Source organism: Salvelinus fontinalis, chromosome 10, assembly GCF_029448725.1.
Source record: "Salvelinus fontinalis isolate EN_2023a chromosome 10, ASM2944872v1, whole genome shotgun sequence".
Lineage (NCBI taxonomy): Eukaryota > Metazoa > Chordata > Actinopteri > Salmoniformes > Salmonidae > Salvelinus > Salvelinus fontinalis.
In genome coordinates this window covers 5,327,053-5,349,528 of record NC_074674.1, presented here as the reverse complement: position 1 = coordinate 5,349,528, position 22,476 = coordinate 5,327,053, and the positions used below count along the sequence as shown (strand labels likewise).

At 47.9% G+C, this 22,476-nt stretch overlaps 1 protein-coding gene across 1 annotated transcript in view; it reads right to left on the bottom strand.

Moving 5' to 3' along the window:
* LOC129863162 (dachshund homolog 2-like) overlaps window positions 1-22,476 on the bottom strand; it is a 128,953-nt gene that overhangs the window by 9,935 nt on the left and 96,542 nt on the right. The window contains exons 8-11 of the mRNA XM_055935092.1: window positions 12,147-12,292; window positions 11,735-11,882; window positions 10,066-10,212; window positions 8,051-8,116 (exon numbers count right to left, since the gene is read on the bottom strand). Of these exons, the coding sequence (XP_055791067.1) occupies window positions 8,051-8,116; window positions 10,066-10,212; window positions 11,735-11,882; window positions 12,147-12,292 (507 nt within the window). The remainder of the gene's footprint in view (window positions 1-8,050; window positions 8,117-10,065; window positions 10,213-11,734; window positions 11,883-12,146; window positions 12,293-22,476) is intronic.

Here is a 22,476-nt window from a genome sequence, read left to right as displayed (position 1 = left end):
GAAGGTTAGACAGGTTGTATCTGATCACTACTGTAGTAGGGTTGGAAGGTTAGACAGGTTGTATGTATCTGATCACTACTGTAGTAGGGTTGGAAGGTTAGACAGGTTGTATGTATCTGATCACTACTGTAGTAGGGGTGGAAGGTTAGACAGGTTGTATGTATCTGATCACTACTGTAGTAGGGTTGGAAGGTTAGACAGGTTGTATGTATCTGATCACTACTGTAGTAGGGTTGGAAGGTTAGACAGGTTGTATGTATCTGATCTCTACTGTAGTAGGGTTGGAAGGTGAGACAGGTTGTATGTATCTGATCACTACTGTAGTAGGGTTGGAAGGTTAGACAGGTTGTATATATCTGATCACTACTGTAGTAGGGTTGGAAGGTTAGACAGGTTGTATGTATCTGATCACTACTGTAGTAGGGTTGGAAGGTTAGACAGGTTGTATCTGATCACTACTGTAGTAGGGTTGGAAGGTTAGACAGGTTGTATGTATCTGATCACTACTGTAGTAGGGTTGGAAGGTTAGACAGGTTGTATGTATCTGATCACTACTGTAGTAGGGTTGGAAGGTTAGACAGGTTGTATATATCTGATCACTACTGTAGTAGGGTTGGAAGGTTAGACAGGTTGTATGTATCTGATCACTACTGTAGTAGGGTTGGAAGGTTAGACAGGTTGTATCTGATCACTACTGTAGTAGGGTTGGAAGGTTAGACAGGTTGTATGTATCTGATCACTACTGTAGTAGGGTTGGAAGGTTAGACAGGTTGTATGTATCTGATCACTACTGTAGTAGGGTTGGAAGGTTAGACAGGTTGTATGTATCTGATCACTACTGTAGTAGGGTTGGAAGGTTAGACAGGTTGTATGTATCTGATCACTACTGTAGTAGGGTTGGAAGGTTAGACAGGTTGTATGTATCTGATCTCTACTGTAGTAGGGTTGGAAGGTGAGACAGGTTGTATGTATCTGATCACTACTGTAGTAGGGTTGGAAGGTTAGACAGGTTGTATGTATCTGATCACTACTGTAGCAGGGTTGGAAGGTTAGACAGGTTGTATGTATCTGATCACTACTGTAGTAGGGTTGGAAGGTTAGACAGGTTGTATGTATCTGATCACTACTGTAGTAGGGTTGGAAGGTTAGACAGGTTGTATGTATCTGATCACTACTGTAGTAGGGTTGGAAGGTTAGACAGGTTGTATGTATCTGATCACTACTGTAGTAGGGTTGGAAGGTTAGACAGGTTGTATCTGATCACTACTGTAGTAGGGTTGGAAGGTTAGACAGGTTGTATGTATCTGATCACTACTGTAGTAGGGTTGGAAGGTTAGACAGGTTGTATGTATCTGATCTCTACTGTAGTAGGGTTGGAAGGTTAGACAGGTTGTATGTATCTGATCACTACTGTAGTAGGGTTGGAAGGTTAGACAGGTTGTATGTATCTGATCACTACTATAGTAGGGTTGGGAGGTTAGACAGGTTGTAGGTATCTGATCACTACTGTAGTAGGGTTGGAAGGTTAGACAGGTTGTATGTATCTGATCACTACTGTAGTAGGGTTGGAAGGTTAGACAGGTTGTAGGTATCTGATCACTACTGTAGTAGGGTTGGAAGGTTAGACAGGTTGTATCTGATCACTACTGTAGTAGGGTTGGAAGGTTAGACAGGTTGTATGTATCTGATCACTACTGTAGTAGGGTTGGAAGGTTAGACAGGTTGTGTGTATCTGAGCACTACTGTAGTAGGGTTGGAAGGTTAGACAGGTTGTATGTATTTGATCACTACTGTAGTAGGGTTAGAAGGTGTGCCATTACTCCTGTGTGTTTTTCTGATCACCATAATGTGTCTGTTGATATTCACTTGTCCTGTCCACAAAGGTCATCACCTTATTGGTATTTTAATGTTAAGTTGTTACATGATGTCATGTTTTGTGAAAAGTTTGTTGTTTTGGGAAAAATGGAGGGTTACGAAATGGAATTTTGAGTCCTTGAGACAATGGTGGGAGGTTGGGAAGGCCCAAATATGAGTGTTTTTTCACCTAATACCTTTAGGGCACTTTTGGTTAGAGCCTGTAAGTCAGCATTTCACTGTAAGGTTGTATTCAGCGCACGTGACAAATAAACTTTGATTTGATTTGAACAGTATACTGCTCTGTCTCGTATTGAAGTTAGAGACTATCAGGTCCCTTGAGCAGGACATCAAATCTATTGAATTGAAGTTGCTCACTCAGAATGACCCTGGACTAATGAACATACAGGACAAGAGACATGAACTGAGGTCGTTTTTACATGAAAGAGTGAAGGGTGCCTTGATTAGGTCTCGTTTTGCTACCCTCAAGGATATGGATGCCCCTAGCATTTTTTTAAACGTAGGACAGTCGACATTGCAACGCAAACAGATGGTCTGCCTTCGTCTCCCTGATGGGAAGGTGACCACGGATGACGGTGAGATGCGCCAACATGCCGTGGATTTGTACTCTGCCCTCTATAAGGCGGAGGATTGTGATTATCTGTGTACTGAACAATTGTTACATGGACTTCCTCAATTGGGCCCTGAGCAGAGAGTTGCTTTGGACTCTGACATTACTCTGCCCGAGCTGCCCACTGCAGTTATGCAGCTCTCATCAGGCCGAGCTCCTGGCATCGATGGTTTACCATCTGAGTTCTATAAGATCTATTGGGGAGGATTTTTATGAAGTGGTTCCTGTATCCTGTCAATGTGCTGTGCTTTCATTGGTGCCAAAAAAGGGGGATTTGGCTCCTTGTCACGCCCTGACCTTAGAGAGACGTTTTATTTCTCTATTTGGTTAGGTCAGGGTGTGATGTGGGGTGGGCATTCTATGTTATTTGTTTCTATGTTTTGGCTGGGTATGGTTCTCAATCAGGGACAGCTGTCTATCGTTGTCTCTGATTGGAAATCATACTTAGGCAGCCTTTTTTCCTTTGTATTTTGTGGGTAGTTATCTTTGTTAGTGGCACTATAGCCCTAGTAAGCTTCACAGTCGTTTCTTTGTTTCTTGTTTTGTTGGCGACATTTACATAAATAAAGGAAAATGTACGATCGCTGCACCTTGGTTCGGTCATTTCCACGACGACGATCGTGACACTCCTCTAAAACATTGGCGACCTGTTGCATTGCTGTGTGCATAATATACAATTTTATCTAAATGTCTCTCAAACAGGTTGAAAGAATATCTGGGGCTGTTGGTCCACAAGGACCAGTCTTACCTGACCGCTCTATTGTTGATGACTTGTTTCTAATAAGGGATGTTTTAGACATTTGTAAACTGTCTGATGTAAATGTGGGTTTACTTTCTTTGGATCAGGAGAAGGCTTTTGACCGCGTGGACCACCAGTACTTGTTTAAAACAATGAAAGCCTTTGGGTTTGGGGATGTTTTTTTGTCTTGGATGAGTTTACTGTATGCTGGGGCCTCATGTATGGTGAAGGTGGGGGTGGTTTGAGTTGCCCCATCCCCATCCAAAGGGGCATCAGGCAGGGAGGCCCAATTTCAGGGCAGTTATAATGTCTGGCAATTGAACCAATGCTTTGTTTTTTAAGAGCGAGGCTTACTGGTTTCTCTGTGCCAGGTGTAATGAAGGGTCCCACGATAGCACTGTCTGCGTATGCAGATGACGTGACCGTTTTTATTACAGGGGCTGAGGATGTTAAGGTTCTCTCAAACGCTTTAAAGGTGTATGAGGGGGCCTCCTCAGCTAGAGTCAATTGGGGAAAGAGCGAATTGCGGTGGGCAGGTCAGATTCAGACGGGGTCCGCTCCATGGTTACCAGGGGGGATTCAGATAGGGTCCTCTCCATGGTTACCACGGGGGCTTCAGTGGGGCAGAGATGGGATGAAGACTTTTTTTTATTTTTTAGGCTCCGATGTCTTTCATAAAAATAACTGGGAGGGTGTAGTGGAGAAAGGTTGTGCCAGATTGTCAAGGTTTAAATGGGTGCTGCCCCAGCTGTCTTATAGGGGAAGGGTGCTGGTAGCCAATAATCTAGCTGCCTCTACCCCGTGGCACAGACGAATGATTTTACAGCCACCGGTGGGTCTGATACAAGAGCTTCAGAGGACCCTTGTCAATTTCTTCTGATCTGGACATTGGATTAAAGCTGCGGCCCTGTACCTGCCACTGCACGAGGGTGCTTCCAGCTTCAAGCAGCTCAGAGACTGTTGTACAGTTGTGACGGTTCTAGCTGGGTCGACACAGACTATACTGTACATTGATGAGGAGAGCGGGCCGATTAGACAAGCACCTTTCCTCTTAAAGCTAGGGGGGATGATTTGTCTGGCCTGACTCCATTTTATGAGTATGTTATGCAGGCTTGGAGAGTTTTTGTCAAGTCCCGTAAGGCCGGCACGCCACCAGGGATGTGGCTTTTTGAAGAGCCTCTTTTTTACAACACTGCCATCCAGTCCCGTGCTCCGGGTTCAGCCAGGCTACGTTCATGCCTGTTAGGTTTGGGGTGTACCAAGCTGGGTCATCTGATGCGGAGCAGGAGCAGATCGTTGGAGGAGCTGGGAGAAAGAGCAGGGTTCCGATCATCTCGCCTACTGAGGAAGGTCGTCGCTGAGGTCTGCGACTCCTTGCCAGTACTTCATCAGCAGTATGTGATTGACACTTCCAGTTCTGATCGGTGGACGGAGGGTCTGGATGATGTGTTCCCTACGCTGAATGTTAGTGCTGCGGCGGGGGCATTAGAGGAGGACGTGGGGATACTGTTTTCCTTCAATACCCCGGAGCTGGGGGAGTTCAAGGCAGTGGGAAAGAAGGACATGTACATAATCTGTGTAAAAGTGTCCCGTGTTTCTTCCCTGGAAGGGGTACAATCGACAAGGTGGGCGGATGTGTTTGGTCCAGGTGCCTCCCCAAAAGGCTGTTGGCGGTCATTATACAAACTGCCTATTGATAAGAGAACAGCTGACCTCCAATGGAGGATAATACATGGAGCCATAGCCACCAATATGCATCTGGTACACCTGGATCCTACTGTTGGGGAAGGGTGTCCATTCTGTGCTGAGTCTGTAACTCTGGCACATCTGTTCTGACAGTGTCCCTGGTTGGTCGGGATGATTGACCTGATCAATAGCTGGTTCTCAGCTCTGGGAGAGGTGTTCTCATCCCAACAATTTATATTTGGGCTAAAGTACAGGTTTAGTCGAAGGGGTGTAGTTCTCTTGCTTAAATTAGAAATATGGAAAACATTGAACAGTATTCGGGGACAGGGATCTGTGGATGTGGTGGGAATGCTGGAAGGGATGTTGGCAGCGAGGCTGAGGGTTGAGTTTGTCTACAACAAAATGGTTAACAACATTGATCTGTTTATGAGTATATGAGTATTCAGAGGCTGTTGTGTTTAGTAACTGTGGAGGAAGATTTGGTGTTGTGTTTTTAATTGATGTGTAACTATGGTTTTGTTTGAGTGTTTATCGTGTTGTGAGTTCCCAGACCCAATAAAGGTTATTTAAAACTCAAACTCTCTCTCTCTATCGTCTCTCTCTTGTCTCTCTCTCTCGTCTCTCTCTTGTCTCTCTCTCGTCTCTCTCTCTCTCTATCGTCTCTCTCTTGTCTCTCTCTCTCTCTCTATTGTCTCTCTCTCTCGTCTCTCTCTATCGTCTCTCTCTCTTGTCTCTCTCTCGTCTCTCTCTATCGTCTCTCTCTATCGTCTCTCTCTCTCTCTATCGTCTCTCTCTTGTCTCTCTCTATCGTCTCTCTCTATCGTCTCTCTCTTGTCTCTCTCTCTCGTCTCTCTCTATCGTCTCTCTCTATCGTCTCTCTCTATCGTCTCTCTCTCGTCTCTCTCTCGTCTCTCTCTCGTCTCTCTCTCGTCTCTCTCTCGTCTCTCTCTCTCTCGTCTCTCTCTCTCTCTCTATCGTCTCTCTCTCTCGTCTCTCTCTCTCTCTCTTTATCGTCTCTCTCTCTCTATTGTCTCTCTCTCTCTATTGTCTCTCTCTCTATCGTCTCTCTCTCTCTCTATTGTCTCTCTCTCTCTCATCTCTCTCTCTGTCTATCGTCTCTCTCTCGCTATCGTCTCTCTCTCTCTGTCTCGCTCTCTGTCTATCTTTCTCTCTATCTTCTTTCGCTCTCTGTCTATCTTTCTCTCTCTCTCTGTCTCTCTCTCTGTCTCTGTCTATCACTCTCTCTGTCTATCGGCTCTCTCTGTCTATCGTTTCTCTCTGTCTATCTTTCTCTCTCTCTCTGTCTATCTTTCTCTCTCTCTCTGTCTATCGTCTCTCTCTCGCTATTGTCTCTCTCTCTCTCTTTCGCTCTCTGTCTGTCTATCTCTATCTTTCTCTCTATTTCTCTCTCTGTATGTCTCTCTGTCTATCTTTCTATCTCTCTCTGTCTATTTTTCTCTCTCTCGCTGTCTCTGTCTATCGTCTCTCTCTCGCTATCGTCTCTCTCTGTCTATCTTTTTCTCTCTCTCTGTCTATCTTTCTCTCTCTCTGTCTATCTCTCTGTCCATCTCTCTCTCGCTGTCTCTCTCTCTGTCTGTCTCTCTCTTTGTCTGTCTCTCTCTCTGTCTGTCTCTCTCTCTGTCTGTCTCGCTCTCTGTCTGTTAGTTTCTCAATTTCAATTCAATTCAATTCAATTCAATTCAATTTGCTTTATTGGCATGACGTAACAATGTACATATTGCCAAAGCTTATTTACAATATAAAAATGAGATTTCTCATTTTCTTTCTCTTTCTTTCATTTCTCTCTCTGTCTCTCTTGCGTGTCAGGGGAGGAGTGCTGTCTGTCTATCCCTCACATGGCCATCAGCAGTTCTCCTTGCTGCCCTAAAGGTCAGAAATGCCTGGCCCCATAATCCCTGTCTCCACGCTGTCATTAGTAACAACTGGCTCACACAGGAAAGCGGAACACTCAGGGTCATGACAAATACATGGATTTACAGGGCTAGCACAGGAGAATGTCAGAGCATTATGTCTTACTATAAGGAACACGGCAGTAACTGGGATTAACAATGAAATCATAAGGGGGTTGTGTTTGTGTTTTTTGTGTGCTCGCTGCAACACTGTCAATATAACCAGCCATGAAACATGTCTGTGAACCTCTGTCTACATCTCTGATGTTATAGTTAAGGTTCATAGTTTTAGCTCTGAGTTGTTTTAGGACTGAAGTCTCATAGGGGTATATGAGAGAGGTAACATGTTTAGGTAATTCTGGGTGGAGGAGGAGGGGAGGGTGGAGGAGGAGGGGAGGGGGGAGGGTGAAGGAGGAGGAGGGGGTGAAGGTGGAGGTGGAGGAGGAGGGGAGAGTGGAGGAGGGGAGGTGGAGGAGGAGGAGGGGAGGGTGGAGGTGGGGGGGTTCTACAGAGAATGGAAGCTTGAAACATATATGCAACACCATCAGTTTGAGAGCGAGAGAGACAGAGAGAGAGAGAGAGAGACAGAGAGAGACAGAGACAGCGAGAGAGAGACAGCGACAGCGAGAGAGAGACAGCGACAGCGAGAGAGAGACAGCGAGAGAGAGACAGCGAGAGAGAGAGAGACAGCGGGAGAGAGACAGTGAGAGAGAGAGAGTGAGAGAGGGAGAGAGAGAGAGAGAGAGAGAGTGAGAGACAGCGGGAGAGAGACAGTGAGAGAGAGAGAGTGAGAGAGAGAGAGAGTGAGAGAGAGAGAGTGAGAGACAGCGAGAGAGAGAGAGCGAGAGAGCGAGAGAGAGACAGCGAGCGAGAGACAGAGAGAGAGAGACAGAGAGAGACAGAGAGACAAAGAGAGAGAGACAGAGAGAGAGAGAAAGAAAGAAAATAAAAAAAGGAGAAAATAAAAAAAGAGAAAGATGTGTATGTGGGGTTTGTGCATGCCACATCACCCCCAGTCCCCACTTCACTCCCTTCCCCTGACTCTGACCCCTCATGTGAGGGTACTTTCCAACATTCACAAGTTCATCCAAATAATGTCACTTTGTGGTGGCGTATTGTTCTTGTCTGACTATATTTGGGAGTAGAGAGTCAAGAGTCAACCCTGTTCCTTCTCCTTGCGTGCTGACCCCCCAGATCTCAGGACCAGAGACAGAGAGGGAAGCTGCTTACCCTGTACACCTGAGTTCTCCTGCTGGCTGCCGTTATGCTCTGGCTCAACCTCCGGTATCACTGCCTCTGAAATGTGACACAGACATTAGGTCAAGACACCTACGTCTTCCCTCTGTATCCAGACAATCTCTGCAGGACCCACATATATCAGGTGGAGGAGAAATTCTGTCCAAGACACAAATTATGTTTCAAGTAGGGGGGTGCTATCTGAGATCGTGCAGAAATAGGGGTTGGATTTAGCTATATTTAGTCTGCAAACATTACGAGAAGTGGCCAGATAGTTCACACAATAATGTATTAGTCCCAACAACGTCAGAGAAAAGAAAACCCAACGCATTTCTGTTTAATTGATGTTTAATCAGCCTTGGAAATAATTGCTCTGCCCACTGAAATGTTTAGAGATGTATCGCTCTTTTTTTCCTTCTGTACTCCTGGTAAGATATTCAGAAACAAACAACTGAAAATGAGGAAGCTATCGAAACAATTTACCGATTTAAGTTTTTGAATTTACAGTGTTTATGATAAGTATCTGTATCCATTTCCTTTCAGGGTAACAATGCTAATGGACTGGAAGTAATAACGGCTAGGACCGCTGCACTGATGACATGAAACTAAATATCTGTGATGCTTTCACAGAGAAGAGTGAGGAAGACAAGTATAAAAAGAGGTGGGGGGGGGAGAGAGAGAGAGAGAGAGAGAGAGAGAGAGAGAGAGAGAGAGAGAGAGAGAGAGAGAGAGAGAGCAGTGAAAGATAATAGGAACAGGATGAGAAAGAGAGGAAAAATATTATAAAATAAATATGGAGGAGAGGAGGGGAGGAGGAAAGTTGAAGATGAGGAGGAGAGGAGAAGATGAGGAGGAGGAGAGGGGAAAGGTAAAGAGGAGGAGGAGGAGAGGGGAAAGGTAAAGAGGAGGAGGAGGAGAGGGGAAGGTAAAGAGGAGGAGGAGGAGAGGGGGAAGCTAAAGAGGAGGAGGAGGAGAGGGGAAAGGTAAAGAGGAGGAGGAGGAAAGGGGAAAGGTAAAGAGGAGGAGGAGGAGAGGGGAAAGGTAAAGAGGAGGAGGAGGAGAGGGGAAAAGGAGGAGAGGGGAAGAGGAGGAGGAGGAAAGGGGAAAGGTAAAGAGGAGGAGGAGGAGAGGGGAAAGGTAAAGAGGAGGAGGAGGAAAGGGGAAAGGTAAAGAGGAGGAGGAGGAAAGGGGAAAGGTAAAGAGGAGGAGGAGGAAAGGGGAAAGGTAAAGAGGAGGAGGAGGAGAGGGGAAAGGTAAAGAGGAGGAGGAGGAGAGGGGATAGGTAAAGAGGAGGAGGAGGAGGAGAGGGGAAAGGTAAAGAGGAGGAGGAGGAGAGGGGAAAGGTAAAGAGGAGGAGGAGGAGAGGGGAAAGGTAAAGAGGAGGAGAGGGGATAGGAAAAGCGGAGGAGGAGGAGGAGAGGGGATAGGTAAAGAGGAGGAGGAGGAGAGGGGAAAGGTAAAGAGGAGGAGGAGGAGAGGGGAAAAGGAGGAGAGGGGAAGAGGAGGAGGAGGAAAGGGGAAAGGTAAAGAGGAGGAGGAGGAAAGGGGAAAGGTAAAGAGGAGGAGGAGGAAAGGGGAAAGGTAAAGAGGAGGAGGAGGAGAGGGGAAAGGTAAAGAGGAGGAGGAGGAGAGGGGATAGGTAAAGAGGAGGAGGAGGAGGAGAGGGGAAAGGTAAAGAGGAGGAGAGGGGAAAGGTAAAGAGGAGGAGAGGTAAAGAGAAGGAGGAGTAGAGGGGAAAGGTAAAGAGTAGGAGGAGGGAAGGTAAAGAGGAGGAGGAGGAGAGGGGAAGAGGAGGAGGAGAGGGGAAAGGTAAAGAGGATGTGGAGGAGAGGGGAAAGGTAAAGAGGAGGAGGAGGAGAGGGGAAAGGTAAAGAGGAGGAGAGGGGATAGGAAAAGAGGAGGAGGAGGAGGAGAGGGGATAGGTAAAGAGGAGGAGGAGGAGAGGGGAAAGGTAAAGAGGAGGAGGAGGAGAGGTAAAGAGAAGGAGTTTAGAGAGCATGGAGGCTTACCGTTGAGACTCATACGGAGGTTCTCTGGGGAGGTGACTGTTTTGAGGGCCTGCTCCACCTGCTCACGGCGCTTGGACTCAAACTCCAGAGCCTCCTGCAGTTTCCGCTTAGCCTTCTTCTCCTTTTTCAGACGCTTCTGGATGGTGGCTGCACAGGGACAGATGGAGGGGGAGGAGGAGAGAGCCAGTGAGTTGACAAGCTCACCTCAACTGAGGCAAACTGAGAAAATCCTTTGTGTCTGTGAATCTCTAGTGCTGTCTCCTAGACCCAGTACTAGAACCGGTACCCCATCCCATCCCAGCCCAGCCCAGCCCAGCTGCACCTACCCAGCCCAGCCCAGCCCAGCTGCACCTCCCTAGCCCAGCCCAGCCCAGCTGCACCTCCCTATCCCAGCCCAGACCAGATGCACCTCCCTAGCCCAGCCCAGCCCAGCTGCACCTCCCTAGCCCAGCCCAGCCCAGCTGCACCTCCCTAGCCCAGCCCAGCCCAGCTGCACCTCCCTAGCCCAGCCCAGCCCAGCTGCACCTCCCTAGCCCAGCCCAGACCAGCTGCACCCCCTATCCCAGCCCAGACCAGATGCACCTCCCCAGCCCATCTCCAGTTTGAAGCTCTTGAGGGTGCCCACTCTCCCCATATTAACAGCCAAATAAAAAGCTTGTTCCCAGTATAGAGGAACCAACAGCACCATGCACGAGCACCCACTCTGTCAGTGGATGCTGGTGAGGGGAGGACGGCTCATAATAATGGCTGGAACGGAGCGAATGAAATGGCATTCAACACATGGAAAAATGTTTGAAGTATTTGATACCATTCCACCTAATCCACTCCAGCCGTTACCACGAGCCCGTCCTCCCCAATTAAGGTGCCACCAGCCTCCTGTGCACTCTGCCCTGTCTAACCCAGAGCTGATAACACCTCTAATTACACACAGATTTACTGCCTCTCCATTAAAAGATACATTTGAACAAAAAGCAATGTGATAACAGTCATGACTAATAGACATTCAAAGTGTCTGTAAATATTGTTGGAGTTGTTACCGAGGCAACTAATTGCCTTCATTTCTTGGCTGTGGCTGAAGATGCACAAGTCAAATCTAAATTCACCACGATGTGTGCCAAGCCCAGTAAAGATGCAAGCACATATTTATTTGGCAGGATTTTTATTTACTGTATGCGTGTATTCCACAAGAGGCTGCATCACATCCGGCCGTGATTGGGAGTCCCATAGGACGGCACACAATTGGCCCAGCGTTGTCTGGGTTTGGCCGGGGTAGGCCGTCATTGTAAATAACAATTTGTTCTTAACTGACTTGCCTAGTTAAATAAAGGTTAAATAAATAAAATACACCTTAATTGGGGAAGACAGGCTCGTGGTAATGGCTGGAGCGGAATTAGTGGAATGGTATCAAATACAGCAAACACATGTTTTCCATGTGGCTGATGCCATTCCATTCGCTCCATTCTAGCCATTATTGTGAGCCGTCCTCCCCTCACCAGCCTCCACTGGTATATGTATTTATTCATTCACACTGCCAGATCTCTCTCACATACACACACACACTCGCTCTCTTTCCTTGCTGTCTGTCTGTCTGTCTCTCATTCAGTCAGACATGCACACACGCGCGCGCATGCATACACACACACAAACACTTCCTCTCCCTCTCTCCTACCTCGGCTGTGCAGTTCGGAGGAGAGCTGTCTCTCCAGAGTCTCTCTCATCTCTCTCTCCCTGTAGAGCTCCATCTTAAGCTCCTTCCTCTGCTGCTGGATGTGCTTCTCCTGCACACGGGTGTTGTCCACGGCTACCTTCAGCAGACCCTGCGCCGCCCGAGGGACACAGAGAAGAGCACAGCACTTTAACCTTTAACCCCAGGGCTAACAACTAGAGCACCATAACACACACACACACACACACACACACACACACACACACACACACACACACACACACACACACACACACACACACACACACACACACACACACACACACACACACACACACACACACACACACACACACACACACACACACACACACGCCAGTGCCAATATTCCAGAACACAAAGACTGTGTCTGTACCTGGATGTTGGTGAGCAGAGTCTCCACAGAGTTGAGTCCGTCGGTGAAGAGGAAGGGCGCAGGGAAGCCTGGAGGCAGGGTCTGTCCACCCAGGGCCATCTTCTCAAAGCCTGGCTTCATCATGGGCAAGGCCAGCTGCCCTTCTTCTGCTTAACACAACACACAACAGGCCTTGGTTTACAACCAGCTTTATCACACGTAATGGGGCTGTTAAAATAAAACTGATGCACAAACACACATTCCATCATATTCACAGGGACATATGAACAGTTTAATAAAGCTGAAAGCATTGTTAATGGTAGACAGTTGAAGCAGCAGAGAGAGTAGCAATGTGTGAAGAAGACGTGAGACCAGGCTGAGGGACTGACTGTATGCCCTGTACAGCCTCTCTCTGAAGAGTGGTTCTTCTATACGCAGCAGAGTGACCAGGCTGAGGGACTGACTGTATGCCCTGTACAGCCTCTCTCTGAAGAGTGGTTCATCTATACGCAGCAGAGTGACCAGGCTGAGGGACTGACTGTATTCCCTGTACAGCCTCTCTCTGAAGAGTGGTTCATCTATACGCAGCAGAGTGACCAGGCTGAGGGACTGACTGTATGCCCTGTACAGCCTCTCTCTGAAGAGTGGTTCATCTATACGCAGCAGAGTGACCAGGCTGAGGGACTGACTGTATGCCCTGTACAGCCTCTCTCTGAAGAGTGGTTCATCTATACGCAGCAGAGTGACCAGGCTGAGGGACTGACTGTATGCCCTGTACAGCCTCTCTCTGAAGAGTGGTTCATCTATACGCAGCAGAGTGACCAGGCTGAGGGACTGACTGTATGCCCTGTACAGCCTCTCTCTGTAGAGTGGCTCATCTATACGCAGCAGAGTGAAAAACCCAGATCAGAGCAGTATCAACACGGAGACAGCTACCAGAAAAGCAAGGAGCATTGTATTTTACCTTCCCAAAGCCCTCTCTCACTTTCCTCCCACCCCTCTCCTGCCATCCTCCCTCCCCCTCCTCTCCTCCCATCCCTCCATTCCCCATCTGCTCTACTCCCCCTCCTCTCCCCATCCCTCCATCCACCCCTCTCCTTCCATCCCTCCCCCACTCCTCTCCTTCCATCCCTCCCCCACCCACCCACAGAGGGAACGACAGGGGTAAATAGACAGAACCCTGAGAGTGTCTGGAGCTCTGATTCACCCAGATAATCTGGCTCTGAGATGACACCAGCCATCCCAGCTTCCCGGCGCAAGACAAATAGGACAGCCAGGGTGGGAATTGTGATGACAGTGTATCACGGGTCACATCGATTTCTCCGCTGCGCTCCCAGGCTGGCCAGATAACCCTGCACTCCATGCTGCCCATTGTTCATATTCCACCTGTCCTACAAGCAATACATTTCCCCCTGTACTGGAAAGGGCATTCAAGTAAATAGAGAGAGAGAGAGAGAGAGAGAGAGAGAGAGAGAGAGAGAGAGAGAGAGAGAGAGAGAAATAGATAATGAGAGAGAGAAAGAGAGGTGGAAAAAATTGAAGAATAATTCCTCCCCCAGCAGTTTGACAGTCTGTGATAAAAATTTTCGTACCGACTGAAAGTTGCTGGCAGATCAAGGTCACACAGATACAGTATGAAGAGGAGAGTGTGTGTGTGTGTGTATACACTACTGTTAAAAAGTCTGGGGTCACTTCGACATTTCCTTGTGTCTAGTTTGAGAAACAGACACCTCACAAGTCCTCAACTGGCAGCTTCATTAAATAGTACTCGCGAAACACCAGTCTCAACGTCAACAGTGAAAAGGCGACTCCGGGATGCTGGCCTTCCAGGCAGAGTTGCAAAGAAAAAGCCATATCTCAGACTGGCCAATAAAAATAAAAGATTAAGATGGGCAAAAGAACACAGACATTGGACAGAGGAACTCTGCCTAGAAGGCCAGCATCCCGGAGTCACCTCTTCACTGTTAACGTTGAGACTGGTGTTTTGCTAGTACTATTTAATGAAGCTGACAGTTGAGGACTTGTGAGGTGTCTGTTTCTAAAACTAGACACTCTAATGTACTTGTCCTCTTGCTCAGTTGTGCACCGGGGCCTCCCACTCCTCTTTCTATTCTGGTTAGAGACCGTTTGTGCTGTTCTGTGAAGGGAGTAGTACACAGCGTTGTACGAGATCTTCAGTTTCTTGGCAATTTCTCACATGGAATCGTCTTCATTTCTCAGAACAAGAATAGACTGACAAGTTTCAGAAGAAAGTTCTTTTTTTCTGGCCATTTTGAGCCTGTAATCAAACCCACAAATCATAATGCTCCAGATACTCAACTAGTCTAAAGAAGGCCAGTTTTAATGCTTCTTTAATCAGAACAACAGTTTTCAGCTGTGCTAACATAATTGCAAAAGGGTTTTCTAATGATCAATTAGCCTTTTAAAATGATAAACTTAGCTAACACAACGTGCCATTGGAACACAAGAGTGATGGTTGCTGATAATGGGCCTCTGTACGCCTATGTAGATATTCCATAAAAAATTTGCCATTTCCAGCTACAATAGTCATTTACAACATTAACAATGTCTGCACTGTATTTCTGATAAATGTTATGTTATTTTCATGGGCAAAAAATGAGCTTTTCTTTCAAAAAGAAGGACATTTCTAAGTGAGCCCAAACTTTTGACCGGTAGTGTATGTGTGTTTGTTGAGAGAGACAGATATAGAGAGATATATTCTCATTTGCTTTGGCAATGTTAACACATGTTTCCCATGCCAATAAAGCCCCTTGAATTGAATTGAATTGATATAGGGAGAGAATAGGGGAAAGGAAGGACTGTGAGAGTGGTGTGAGGTGAATTGTTAGATACACTCAGAATCAGAGGGAAGATATGGAGAGTTCAGAAATGGCATCTGGCAACAGAGCCTCAGTTCCCATCTTTGGTCTATGTAATGGACCTGGTCAGAGGCTCTGTCTCCCCCCTGCCCTCCTCCCCCTCCCCTCTATTGATGATAAACAGCTCACCTGCTCCCCTGTCACATAGCCTCTCTGGTCCCATGCATTAGGAAAGGGCTGGGGGTTACTCCTAAAAGCACCCTCCTTCCCTCCCTCCCTCCCTCCCTCCCTCCCTCCCTCCCTCCCTCCCTCCCTCCCTCCCCCCACTAGGCTTTACACACCTAATTGCTACTTTCTTTTAAAACGACAGATTTATCTTGCTGCTGCTGCTGATAGCACACAATTCAATTCATTTTATTCTGTGGGCAAAGAGGGGGAGAGGGCTGGCCCGTGACATTTACAAAGTGCCCTGGTCACTGTAATGTGCACAAGTAATGATGCAGGGTGTGTGTGCCACCTACAGTGTTCTCTGTGCATACGATGTGTGTGTGCCACCTACAGTGTTCTCTGTGCATACGATGTGTGTGTGCCACCTACAGTGTTCTCTGTGCATACGATGTGTGTGTCCCACCTACAGTGTTCTCTGTGCATACGATGTGTGTGTGCCACCTACAGTGTTCTCTGTGCATATGATGTGTGTGTGCCACCTACAGTGTTCTCTGTGCATATGATGTGTGTGTACCCAACAGGCCCACCTAAAGAACATGAACAGTGTTCAGCCTGACTGTGCTGTAGCATGAGAGAGGTGAGGAACAGTGACTGACATGAAGGGAAATGGAATCACCACACTTGACTGGGAGGACCTTGTTGAACCAATGACATGTCTTCAGAACCCTCCTATTGAACCAATGACATGTCTTCATAATCCTCCTATTGAACCAATGACATGTCTTCAGAACCCTCCTATTGAACCAATGACATGTCTTCAGAACCCTCTTATTGAACCAATGACATGTCTTCAGAACCCTCCTATTGAACCAATGACATGTCTTCAGAACCCTCCTATTGAACCAATGACATGTCTTCAGAACCCTCCTATTGAACCAATGACATGTCTTCAGAACCCTCCTATTGAACCAATGACATGTCTTCAGAACCCTCCTATTGAACCAATGACATGTCTTCATAATCCTCCACTGTCCAATGACATGTCTTTAGATCCCTCCTATTAACCAATGACATGTCTTCAGATCCCTCTTATTAACCAATGACATGTCTTCAGAACCCTCCACTCCTCCCCCTCTGAACACACAAACAGAGCAAACAGACAAAAACATAAACAAACAAACAAAAGGGAAGTGCTGTTTCCTTTTAACCGGCCGCAATAATCAATCAATTATTGATCAATCAGGCCTTTTATTTGCTACCCCTAAAAACAAAGATAATGTATTGTTTCTGAAGAGAACCCCCTCCCTTAATGTTTAAGAGGTTTCAACAAAAGGAGAGCTATTTGAAATCCATCAATTCTCATTGCAAAGCCCTCAGCTCTCAGCAGACAGAGGAAAACAACTAAAAGAAGGTTGAAAAGGGAAAAGCATGCTACAGTGTTGTGCTTCAGAAGACTGGCGTGTTTACCTGACACCAGCTCTTACAGCCATCACAGTGACAGTGGCGCTGTAAGGACTTTGTCATATACAGAACGACTGCTCTGTCCCAGATGTGAATTAAACATTACTGACTGTGTGTGTGTCTACCACTGAGAATCTTCCTCCGCCAGTCTTACCAGAAGTGGCTCCTCCATCCATGCCTCCATATGGGTGAACAGATGGCCAGGCAAGGAGAGGCATGGAGGAGAAAACCCTAAAAAGCATCTACAGCAATACACCATCTACACACTCTCTATCCTCCAGCCCTATTAACCCCCACCAGCACCATCTACACACTCTCTATCCTCCAGCCCTATTAACTCACAGCAGCACCATCTAAACACTCTCTATCCTCCAGCCCTATTAACTCACAGCAGAACCATCTACACACTCTCTATCCTCCAGCCCTATTAACCCCCAGCAGGACCATCTACACACTCTCTATCCTCCAGCCCTATTAACCCCCAGCAGCACCATCTACACACTCTCTATCCTCCAGCCCTATTAACTCACAGCAGCACCATCTAAACACTCTCTATCCTCCAGCCCTATTAACTCACAGCAGAACCATCTACACACTCTCTATCCTCCAGCCCTATTAACTCACAGCAGCACCATCTACACACTCTTTATCCTCCAGCCCTATTAACTCACAGCAGGACCATCTACACACTCTCTATCCTCCAGCCCTATTAACTCACAGCAGCACCATCTACACACTCTCTATCCTCCAGCCCTATTAACTCACAGCAGGACCAGCAGCACCATCTACACACTCTCTATCCTCCAGCCCTATTAACTCACAGCAGGACCATCTACACACTCTCTATCCTCCAGCCCTATTAACTCACAGCAGGACCATCTACACATTCTCTATCCTCCAGCCCTATTAACTCACAGCAGGACCATCTACACACTCTCTATCCTCCAGCCCTATTAACCCCCAGCAGCACCATTTACACACTCTCTATCCTCCAGCCCTATTAACTCACAGCAGGACCATCTACACACTCTCTATCCTCCAGCCCTATTAACTCACAGCAGGACCATCTACACACTCTCTATCCTCCAGCCCTATTAACTCACAGCAGCACCATCTATACACTCTCTATCCTCCAGCCCTATTAACTCACAGCAGGACCATCTACACACTCTCTATCCTCCAGCCCTATTAACTCACAGCAGCACCATCTACACACTCTCTATCCTCCAGCCCTATTAACTCACAGCAGCACCATCTACACACTCTCTATCCTCCAGCCCTATTAACCCCCAGCAGGACCATCTACACACTCTCTATCCTCCAGCCCTATTAACCCCCAGCAGGACCATCTACACACTCTCTATCCTCCAGCCCTATTATCTCCCAGCAGCACCATCTACACACTCTCTATCCTCCAGCACTATTATTCCCCAGCAGCACCATCTACACACTCTCTATCCTCCAGCCCTATTAACCCCCAGCAGCACCATCTACACACTCTCTATCCTCCAGCCCTATTAACCCCCAGCAGCACCATCTACACACTCTCTATCCTCCAGCCCTATTAACCCCCAGCAGCACCATCTACACACTCTCTATCCTCCAGCCCTATTAACCCCCAGCAGCACCATCTACACACTCTCTATCCTCCAGCCCTATTAACCCCCAGCAGCACCATCTACACACTCTCTATCCTCCAGCCCTATTAACCCCCAGCAGCACCATCTACACACTCTCTATCCTCCAGCCCTATTAACCCCCAGCAGCACCATCTACACACTCTCTATCCTCCAGCCCTATTAACCCCCAGCAGCACCATCTACACACTCTCTATCCTCCAGCCCTATTAACCCCCAGCAGCACCATCTACACACTCTCTATCCTCCAGCCCTATTAACCCCCAGCAGCACCATCTACACACTCTCTATCCTCCAGCCCTATTAACCCCCAGCAGCACCATCTACACACTCTCTATCCTCCAGCCCTATTAACCCCCAGCAGCACCATCTACACACTCTCTATCCTCCAGCCCTATTAACCCCCAGCAGCACCATCTACACACTCTCTATCCTCCAGCCCTATTAACCCCCAGCAGGATCATCTACACACTCTCTATCCTCCAGCCCTATTAACCCCCAGCAGCACCATCTACACACTCTCTATCCTCCAGCCCTATTAACCCCCAGCAGCACCATCTACACACTCTCTATCCTCCAGCCCTATTAACCCCCAGCAGCACCATCTACACACTCTCTATCCTCCAGCCCTATTAACTCACAGCAGCACCATCTACACACTCTCTATCCTCCAGCCCTATTAACCCCCAGCAGGACCATCTACACATTCTCTATCCTCCAGCCCTATTAACCCCCAGCAGGATCATCTACACACTCTCTATCCTCCAGCCCTATTAACCCCCAGCAGCACCATCTACACACTCTCTATCCTCCAGCCCTATTAACCCCCAGCAGCACCATCTACACACTCTCTATCCTCCAGCCCTATTAACCCCCAGCAGCACCATCTACACACTCTCTATCCTCCAGCCCTATTAACCCCCAGCAGGACCATCTACACACTCTCTATCCTCCAGCCCTATTAACCCCCAGCAGCACCATCTACACACTCTCTATCCTCCAGCCCTATTAACCCCCAGCAGGACCATCGACACACTCTCTATCCTCCAGCCCTATTAACTCCCAGCAGCACCATCTACACACTCTCTATCCTCCAGCCCTATTAACCCCCAGCAGGACTATCTACAGCCCTATTAACCCCCAGCAGGACCATCTACACACTCTCTATCCTCCAGCCCTATTAACCCCCAGCAGGACTCTCTATCCTCCCTATAAGCCCTATTAACTCACAGCAGCAACTTCTCGCCAACTCCCTGGGTGATGTTTGACTCCCGGGTGCTGTTTGACTCCCCGGGTGCTGTTTGACTCCCTGGGTTCTATTTGACACCCCGGGTTCTGTTTGACCCACTGGGTTCTATTTGACACCCCGGGTTCTGTTTGACTCCCCGGGTGCTGTTTGACTCCCCGGGTTCTGTTTGACTCCATGTGCCCACAAAGCACATCAATAAGCTAAGGGCCCTGGGACTAAACACCTCCCTCTGCAACTGGATCCTGGACTTCCTGACGGGCCGCCCCCAGGTGGTAAGGGTAGGCAACAACACGCCTGCCACGCTGATTCTCAACACTGGGGCCCCTCAGGGGTGTGTGCTTAGTCCCCTCCTGTACTCCCTGTTCACCCACGACTGCTTGACCGTGCACGACTCCAACACCATCATTAAGTTTGCTGATGACACAACAGTGGTAGGCCTGATCACCGACAACGATGAGACAGCCTATAGGGAGGAGGTCAGAGACCTGACCATGTGGTGCCAGGCCAACAACTTCTCCCTCAATGTGAGCAAGACTAAGGAGATGATCGTGGACTACAGGAAAAGGAAAGACGGGCCGAACAGGCCCCCATTCACATCCCCGGGCTGTAGTGGAGCGGGATCGAGAGTTTCAAGTTCCTTGGTGTCCACACAAACATTGTCAAAGACTCCAGCCACCGAAGTCATAGACTGTTCTCTCTGCTACTGCATGGCTCCTTATCAGGTTGTACCCCCAAGCCCTAAGACTGCTGAACAATTAATCAAATGGCCACCCAGACTATTTACACCCCCCCTCCCCCATTTGTTGTTACACTACTGCTACTTGCTGTTTATTATCTATGCATAGTCACTTCACCCCTACCTACATTAACAAATTACCTCTACTAACCTGTACCCCTGTACATTGACTCGGTATCGGTACCCCCTGTATATAGCCTCATTATTGTTACTTTATTGTGTTACTGTTTATAAATTTTTACTTTCTTTGATTTTGTAAATATTTTCTTAACTCTTTCTTGAACTGCATTGTTGTTTTAAGGGCTTGTATAAGTAAGCATTTCACGCTAAGATTTACATTATCCGGCGCATGTGACAAATAAAGTTTGATTTGATTTGATCTACTGTTTTTTTCACTTCTCTAGATGTGTACTGTCTGCTGAATATTGAATAGCAGCCAATTAGATGGTGATTTAGGACAGCCCTGGTGGGTACCTTGTGATTGTCAGGCCTATAGAAACGTCAGGGAGAGAAAGGGGGAGAGTGAGAGAGAGAGGGAGAGGGAGGGGGAGAGAGAGAGAGAGAGGGAGAGGGAGAGAGAGAGAGGGAGAGGGAGGGAGATGGAGAGAGAGAGAGATGGAGAGAGGGAGAGGGAGAGAGAGAGAGAGAGAGAGAGAGAGAGAGAGAGAGAGAGAGAGAGAGAGAGAGAGAGAGAGAGAGAGAGAGAGAGGGAGAGGTAGAGGGAGAGGGAGAGAGGGAGACGGAGAGAGAGGGCAAGGGAGAGGGAGAAGGAGAGAGAGGGAGAGGGAGGCCTCACTGGCAGCATTTACATAGGATCAAGGAAGGTAAATAATTATAATGACGACCAGGTTGGATATCAAAAGACAGACAGAAAATGATTAATTAGGGTTTGTGAATTTTCATGTCAGGTACATATTTACACATTTTGGTACATGTGTTAATTATACCAAATGCATAATAATGACTCTAGCATGACCCAGGATACAGCAGGATACACAGTGTTAGAACAGGTGACCCACATCCCTGATCATCCCAACCATCCTCTGCTGCTCTGTAGGCTGCGCTGGGCCCTTTCTAGCAGTACACTCTGCACTGGGCCCTATCTAGCAGTACACTATGCACTGGGCCCTTTCTAGCAGTACACTATGCACTGGGCCCTTTCTAGCAGTACACTATGCACTGGGCCCTATCTAGCAGTACACTATGCACTGGGCCCTTTCTAGCAGTACACTCTGCACTGGGCCCTTTCTAGCAGTACACTATGCACTGGGCCCTTTCTAGCAGTACACTATGCACTGGGCCCTTTCTAGCAGTACACTATGCACTGGGCCCTTTCTAGCAGTACACTATGCACTGGGCCCTTTCTAGCAGTACACTCTGCACTGGGCCCTATCTAGCAGTACACTCTGCACTGGGCCCTTTCTAGCAGTACACTCTGCACTGGGCCCTATCTAGCAGTACACTCTGCACTGGGCCCTTTCTAGCAGTACACTCTGCATTAGGCCCTATCTAGCAGTACACTCTGCATTGGGCCCTATCTAGCAGTACACTCTGCACTGGGCCCTTTCTAGCAGTACACTCTGCACCGGGCCCTTTCTAGCAGTACACTCTGCACTGGGCATTCTAGCAGTACACTCTGCACTGGGCCATTTCTAGCAGTACACTCTGCACTGGGCCCTTTCTAGCAGTACACTCTGCACTGGGCCCTTTCTAGCAGTACACTCTGCACTGGGCCCTTTATAGTAGTACACTCTGCACTGGGCCCTTTCTAAAGCAGTACACTCTGCACTGGGCCCTTTCTAGTAGTACACTCTGCACTGGGCCCTTTCTAAAGCAGTACACTCTGCACTGGGCCCTTTATAGCAGTACACTCTGCACTGGGCCCTTTATAGTAGTACACTCTGCACTGGGCCATTTCTAGCAGTACACTATGCACTGGGCCCTTTCTAGCAGTACACTCTGCACTGGGCCCTTTTAAAGCAGTACACTCTGCACTGGGCCCTTTCTAAAGCAGTACACTCTGCACTGGGCCCTTTCTAGTAGTACACTCTGCGCTGGGCCCTTTTAAAGCAGTACACTCTGCACTGGGCCCTTTATAGCAGTACACTCTGCACTGGACCCTTTATAGCAGTACACTCTGCACTGGGCCCTTTCTAGTAGTACACTCTGCACTGGGCCCTTTCTAGCAGTACACTCTGCACTGGGCCCTTTCTAGCAGTACACTCTGCACTGGGCCCTTTCTAGTAGTACACTCTGCACTGGGCAATTTATAGTAGTACAC